Source organism: Schistocerca nitens, chromosome 8 (assembly GCF_023898315.1).
Source record: "Schistocerca nitens isolate TAMUIC-IGC-003100 chromosome 8, iqSchNite1.1, whole genome shotgun sequence".
Lineage (NCBI taxonomy): Eukaryota > Metazoa > Arthropoda > Insecta > Orthoptera > Acrididae > Schistocerca > Schistocerca nitens.
Genome location: NC_064621.1, coordinates 21,297,714 through 21,304,665, shown reverse-complemented (window position 1 = coordinate 21,304,665; position 6,952 = coordinate 21,297,714). Strand labels below are relative to the sequence as shown.

Here is a 6,952-nt window from a genome sequence, read left to right as displayed (position 1 = left end):
CGAAGAGAGCAGCCGCTGGAGGTGGCGAAGCAGCGCCGGCTGCCACACGAGGCAGCGCCCCGGTGTGGAGCTGGAAGGCAACTCGGCTTCACTCAGCTTCCGAAGAGAGCAGCTGCTGGAGGTGGCGAAGCAGCGCCGGCTGCCACACGAGGCAGCGCCCCGGTGTGGAGCTGGAAGGCAACTCGGCCTCACTCAGCTTCCGAAGAGAGCAGCCGCTGTAGGTGGCGAAGCAGCACCGGCTGCCACACGAGGCAGCGCCCCGGTGTGGAGCTAGAAGGCAACTCGGTCACACTCAGCCGCTGAAGAGAGCAGCCTCTGGAGGTGGCGAAGCAGCGCCGGCTGCCACATGAGGCAGCGCCCCGGTGTGGAGCTGGAAGGCAACTCGGCCTCGCTCAGCTTCCGAAGAGTGCAGCCGCTGGAGGTGGCGAAGCAGCACCGGCTGCTACACGACGCAGCGCCCTGGTGTGGAGCTGGAAGGTAACTCGGCCTCACTCAGCTTCCGAAGAGAGCAGCCGCTGGAGGTGGGGAAGCAGCACCGGCTGCCACACGAGGCAGCGGCCCAATGTGAAGCTGGAAGGCAACTCGGCCTCACTCAGCTTCCGAAGAGAGCAGCCGCTGTAGGTGGCGAAGCAGCACCGGCTGCCACACATGGCAGCGCCCCGGTGTGGAGCTAGAAGGCAACTCGGCCACACTCAGCCTCCGAAGAGAGCAGCCTCTGGAGGTGGCGAAGCAGCGCCGGCTGCCACACGAGGCAGCGCCCCGGTGTGGAGCTGGAAGGCAACTCGGCCTCGCTCAGCTTCCGAAGAGAGCAGCCGCTGGAGGTGGCGAAGCAGCACCGGCTGCTACACGACGCAGCGCCCCGGTGTGGAGCTGGAAGGTAACTCGGCCTCACTCAGCTTCCGAAGAGAGCAGCCGCTGGAGGTGGCGAAGCAGCACCGGCTGCCACACGAGGCAGCGCCCCAATGTGGAGCTGGAAGGCAACTCGGCCTCACTCAGCTTCCGAAGAGAGCAGCCGCTGGAGGTGGCGAAGCAGCACTGGCTGCCACATGAGGCAGCGTCCCGGTGTGGAGCTGGAAGGCAACTCGGCCTCACTCAGCTTCCGAAGAGAGCAGCCGCTGGAGGTGGCGAAGCAACGCCGGCTGCCACACGAGGCAGCGCCCCGGCGTGGAGCTGGAAGGCAACTCTGCCTCACTCTGCTTCCGAAGAGAGCAGCTGCTGGAGGTGGCGAAGCAGCACCGGCTGCCACACGAGGCAGCGCCCTGGTGTGGAGCTGGAAGGCAACTCGGCCTCACTCAGCTTCCGAAGAGAGCAGCTGCTGGAGGTGGCGAAGCAGCGCCGGCTGCCACACGAGGCAGCGCCCCGGTGTCGAGCTGGAAGGCAACTCGGCCTCACTCAGCTTCCAAAGAGAGCAGCCGCTGTAGGTGGCGAAGCAGCACCGGCTGCCACACGAGGCAGCGCCCCGGTGTGGAGCTAGAAGGCAACTCGGCCACACTCAGCTTCCGAAGAGAGCAGCTGCTTGAGGTGGCGAAGCAGCGCCGGCTGCCACACGAGGCAGCGCCCCGGTGTGGAGCTGGAAGGCAACTCGGCCTCGCTCAGCTTCCGAAGAGAGCAGCCGCTAGAGGTGGCGAAGCAGCACCGGCTGCTACACGACGCAGCGCCCCGGTGTGGAGCTGGAAGGCAACTCGGCCTCGCTCAGCTTCCGAAGAGAGCAGCCGCTGGAGGTGGCGAAGCAGCGCCGGCTGCCACACGAGGCAGCGCCCCGGTGTGGAGCTGGAAGGCAACTCGGCCTCACTCAGCTTCCGAAGAGAGCAGCCGCTGGAGGTGGCGAAGCAGCGCCGGCTGCCACACGAGGCAGCGCCCCGGTGTGGAGCTGGAAGGCAACTCGGCCTCGCTCAGCTTCCGAAGAGAGCAGCCGCTGGAGGTGGCGAAGCAGCGCCGGCTGCCACACGAGGCAGCGCCCCGGTGTGGAGCTGGAAGGCAACTCGGCCTCACTCAGCTTCCGAAGAGAGCAGCCACTGGAGGTGGCGAAGCAGCGCCGGCTGCCACACGAGGCAGCGCCCCAGTGTGGAGCTGGAAGGCAAGTCGGCCTCACTCAGCTTCCGAAGAGAGCAGCCGCTGGAGGTGGCGAAGCAGCGCCGGCTGCCACACGAGGCAGCGCCCCGGTGTGGAGCTGGAAGGCAACTCGGACTCGCTCAGCTTCCGAAGAGAGCAGCCGCTGGAGGTGGCGAAGCAGCGCCGGCTGCCACACGAGGCAGCGCCCCGGTGTGGAGGTGGAAGGCAACTCGGCCTCGCTCAGCTTCCGAAGGGAGCAGCCACTGGAGGTGGCGAAGCAGCACCGGCTGCTACACGACGCAGCGCCCCGGTGTGGAGCTGGAAGGTAACTCGGCCTCACTCAGCTTCCGAAGAGAGCAGCCGCTGGAGGTGGCGAAGCAGCACCGGCTGCCACACGAGGCAGCGCCCCAATGTGGAGCTGGAAGGCAACTCGGCCTCACTCAGCTTCCGTAGAGAGCAGCCGCTGGAGGTGGCGAAGCAACGCCGGCTGCCACACGAGGCAGCGCCCCGGCGTGGAGCTGGAAGGGAACTCGGCCTCACTCTGCTTCCGAAGAGAGCAGCTGCTGGAGGTGGCGAAGCAGCACTGGCTGCCACACGAGGCAGCGCCCCGGTGTGGAGCTGGAAGGCAACTCGGCCTCACTCAGCTTCCGAAGAGAGCAGCTGCTGGAGGTGGCGAAGCAGCGCCGGCTGCCACACGAGGCAGCGCCGTGGTGTGGAGCTGGAAGGCAACTCGGCCTCACTCAGCTTCCAAAGAGAGCAGCCGCTGTAGGTGGCGAAGCAGCACCGGCTGCCACACGACGCAGCGCCCCGGTGTGGAGCTAGAAGGCAACTCGGCCACACTCAGCTTCCGAAGAGAGCAGCTGCTTGAGGTGGCGAAGCAGCGCCGGCTGCCACACGAGGCAGTGCCCCGGTGTGGAGCTGGAAGGCAACTCGGCCTCGCTCAGCTTCCGAAGAGAGCAGCCGCTAGAGGTGGCGAAGCAGCACCAGCTGCTACACGACGCAGAGCCCCGGTGTGGAGCTGGAAGGCAACTCGGCCTCGCTCAGCTTCCGAAGAGAGCAGCCGCTGGAGGTGGGGATGCAGCACCGGCTGCCACACCGGGCAGCGCCCCAATGTGGAGCTGGAAGGCAACTCGGCCTCACTCAGCTTCCGAAGAGAGCAGCCGCTGGAGGTGGCGAAGCAGCACTGGCTGCCACATGAGGCAGCGTCCCGGTGTGGAGCTGGAAGGCAACTCGGCCTCACTCAGCTTCCGAAGAGAGCAGCCGCTGGAGGTGGCGAAGCAACGCCGGCTGCCACACGAGGCAGCGCCCCGGCGTGGAGCTGGAAGGCAACTCGGCCTCACTCTGCTTCCGAAGAGAGCAGCTGCTGGAGGTGGCGAAGCAGCACCGGCTGCCACACGAGGCAGCGCCCTGGTGTGGAGCTGGAAGGCAACTCGGCCTCACTCAGCTTCCGAAGAGAGCAGCTGCTGGAGGTGGCGAAGCAGCGCCGGCTGCCACACGAGGCAGCGCCCCGGTGTCGAGCTGGAAGGCAACTCGGCCTCACTCAGCTTCCAAAGAGAGCAGCCGCTGTAGGTGGCGAAGCAGCACCGGCTGCCACACGAGGCAGCGCCCCGGTGTGGAGCTAGAAGGCAACTCGGCCACACTCAGCTTCCGAAGAGAGCAGCTGCTTGAGGTGGCGAAGCAGCGCCGGCTGCCACACGAGGCAGCGCCCCGGTGTGGAGCTGGAAGGCAACTCGGCCTCGCTCAGCTTCCGAAGAGAGCAGCCGCTAGAGGTGGCGAAGCAGCACCGGCTGCTACACGACGCAGCGCCCCGGTGTGGAGCTGGAAGGCAACTCGGCCTCGCTCAGCTTCCGAAGAGAGCAGCCGCTGGAGGTGGCGAAGCAGCGCCGGCTGCCACACGAGGCAGCGCCCCGGTGTGGAGCTGGAAGGCAACTCGGCCTCACTCAGCTTCCGAAGAGAGCAGCCGCTGGAGGTGGCGAAGCAGCGCCGGCTGCCACACGAGGCAGCGCCCCGGTGTGGAGCTGGAAGGCAACTCGGCCTCGCTCAGCTTCCGAAGAGAGCAGCCGCTGGAGGTGGCGAAGCAGCGCCGGCTGCCACACGAGGCAGCGCCCCGGTGTGGAGCTGGAAGGCAACTCGGCCTCACTCAGCTTCCGAAGAGAGCAGCCACTGGAGGTGGCGAAGCAGCGCCGGCTGCCACACGAGGCAGCGCCCCAGTGTGGAGCTGGAAGGCAAGTCGGCCTCACTCAGCTTCCGAAGAGAGCAGCCGCTGGAGGTGGCGAAGCAGCGCCGGCTGCCACACGAGGCAGCGCCCCGGTGTGGAGCTGGAAGGCAACTCGGCCTCGCTCAGCTTCCGAAGAGAGCAGCCGCTGGAGGTGGCGAAGCAGCGCCGGCTGCCACACGAGGCAGCGCCCCGGTGTGGAGCTGGAAGGCAACTCGGCCTCACTCTGCTTCCGAAGAGAGCAGCTGCTGGAGGTGGCGAAGCAGCACCGGCTGCCACACGAGGCAGCGCCCCGGTGTGGAGCTGGAAGGCAACTCGGCCTCACTCAGCTTCCGAAGAGAGCAGCTGCTGGAGGTGGCGAAGCAGCGCCGGCTGCCACACGAGGCAGCGCCCCGGTGTCGAGCTGGAAGGCAACTCGGCCTCACTCAGCTTCCAAAGAGAGCAGCCGCTGTAGGTGGCGAAGCAGCACCGGCTGCCACACGACGCAGCGCCCCGGTGTGGAGCTAGAAGGCAACTCGGCCACACTCAGCTTCCGAAGAGAGCAGCTGCTTGAGGTGGCGAAGCAGCGCCGGCTGCCACACGAGGCAGCGTCCCGGTGTGGAGCTGGAAGGCAACTCGGCCTCGCTCAGCTTCCGAAGAGACCAGCCGCTAGAGGTAGCGAAGCAGCACCGGCTGCTACACGACGCAGCGCCCCGGTGTGGAGCTGGAAGGCAACTCGGCCTCGCTCAGCTTCCGAAGAGAGCAGCCGCTGGAGGTGGCGAAGCAGCGCCGGCTGCCACACGAGGCAGCGCCCCGGTGTGGAGCTGGAAGGCAACTCGGCCTCACTCAGCTTCCGAAGAGAGCAGCCGCTGGAGGTGGCGAAGCAGCGCCGGCTGCCACACGAGGCAGCGCCCCGGTGTGGAGCTGGAAGGCAACTCGGCCTCGCTCAGCTTCCGAAGAGAGCAGCCGCTGGAGGTGGCGAAGCAGCGCCGGCTGCCACACGAGGCAGCGCCCCGGTGTGGAGCTGGAAGGCAACTCGGCCTCACTCAGCTTCCGAAGAGAGCAGCCACTGGAGGTGGCGAAGCAGCGCCGGCTGCCACACGAGGCAGTGCCCCGGTGTGGAGCTGGAAGGCACCTCGGCCTCACTCAGCTTCCGAAGAGAGCAGCCGTTGGAGGTGGCGAAGCAGCGCCGGCTGCCACACGAGGCAGCGCCCCGGTGTGGAGCTGGGAGGCAACTCGGCCTCGCTCAGCTTCCGAAGAGAGCAGCCGCTGGAGGTGGCGAAGCAGCGCCGGCTGCCACACGAGGCAGCGCCCCGGTGTGGAGCTGGAAGGCAACTCGGCCTCGCTCAGCTTCCGAAGAGAGCAGCCGCTGGAGGTGGCGAAGCAGCGCCGGCTGCCACACGAGGCAGCGCCCCAGTGTGGAGCTGGAAGGCAAGTCGGCCTCACTCAGCTTCCGAAGAGAGCAGCCGCTGGAGGTGGCGAAGCAGCGCCGGCTGCCACACGAGGCAGCGCCCCGGTGTGGAGCTGGAAGGCAACTCGGCCTCGCTCAGCTTCCGAAGAGAGCAGCCGCTGGAGGTGGTGAAGCAGCGCCGGCTGCCACACGAGTCAACGCCCCGGTGTGGAGCTGGAAGGCAACTCGGCCTCACTCAGCTTCCGAAGAGAGCAGCTGCTGGAGGTGGCGAAGCAGCGCCGGCTGCCACACGAGGCAGCGCCCCGGTGTGGAGCTGGAAGGCAACTCGGCCTCACTCAGCTTCCGAAGAGAGCAGCCGCTGGAGGTGGCGAAGCAGCACCGGCTGCCACACGAGGCAGCGTCCCAATGTGAAGCTGGAAGGCAACTCGGCCTCACTCAGCTTCCGAAGAGAGCAGCCGCTGTAGGTGGCGAAGCAGCACCGGCTGCCACACGAGGCAGCGCCCCGGTGTGGAGCTAGAAGGCAACTCGGCCACACTCAGCCTCCGAAGAGAGCAGCCTCTGGAGGTGGCGAAGCAGCGCCGGCTGCCACACGAGGCAGCGCCCCGGTGTGGAGCTGGAAGGCAACTCGGCCTCGCTCAGCTTCCGAAGAGAGCAGCCGCTGGAGGTGGCGAAGCAGCACCGGCTGCTACACGACGCAGCGCCCCGGTGTGGAGCTGGAAGGTAACTCGGCCTCACTCAGCTTCCGAAGAGAGCAGCCGCTGGAGGTGGCGAAGCAGCACCGGCTGCCACACGAGGCAGCGCCCCAATGTGGAGCTGGAAGGCAACTCGGCCTCACTCAGCTTCCGAAGAGAGCAGCCGCTGGAGGTGGCGAAGCAGCACTGGCTGCCACATGAGGCAGCGTCCCGGTGTGGAGCTGGAAGGCAACTCGGCCTCACTCAGCTTCCGAAGAGAGCAGCCGCTGCAGGTGGCGAAGCAGCGCCGGCTGCCACACGAGGCAGCGCCCCGGTGTGGAGCTGGAAGGCAACTCGGCCTCACTCAGCTTCCGAAGAGAGCAGCCGCTGCAGGTGGCGAAGCAGCGCCGGCTGCCACACGAGGCAGCGCCCCGGTGTGGAGCTGGAAGGCAACTCGGCCTCACTCAGCTTCCGAAGAGAGCAGCCGCTGGAGGTGGCGAAGCAGCGCCGGCTGCCACACGAGGCAGCGCCCCGGTGTGGAGCTGGAAGGCAACTCGGCCTCACTCAGCTTCCGAAGAGAGCAGCCGCTGGAGGTGGCGAAGCAGCACCGGCTGCCACACGAGG

At 67.4% G+C, this 6,952-nt stretch overlaps 1 protein-coding gene across 1 annotated transcript; it reads left to right on the top strand.

Moving 5' to 3' along the window:
- The first annotated feature begins 346 nt into the window (after positions 1–346).
- On the top strand, positions 347–6,550 carry LOC126199079 (uncharacterized). Its single transcript, XM_049935816.1, has 6 exons — positions 347–477; positions 675–1,021; positions 1,097–2,377; positions 2,497–3,617; positions 3,856–6,117; positions 6,197–6,550. Exons 1-6 carry the CDS (start codon positions 347–349, stop codon positions 6,548–6,550), a joined length of 5,496 nt encoding a protein of 1,831 aa, XP_049791773.1.
- Positions 6,551–6,952: the final 402 nt, after the last annotated feature.

Bases quoted from the DNA above. Each gene is read 5' to 3' on its own strand.
- LOC126199079 (XM_049935816.1), top strand. From the start codon at position 347: ATGAGGCAGCGCCCCGGTGTGGAGCTGGAAGGCAACTCGGCCTCGCTC. The intron at 3,618-3,855 runs GTAGGTGGCGAA...TACACGACGCAG, and splicing joins TTCCAAAGAGAGCAGCCGCT to CGCCCCGGTGTGGAGCTGGA. The intron at 6,118-6,196 runs GTAGGTGGCGAA...GGCCACACTCAG, and splicing joins TTCCGAAGAGAGCAGCCGCT to CCTCCGAAGAGAGCAGCCTC.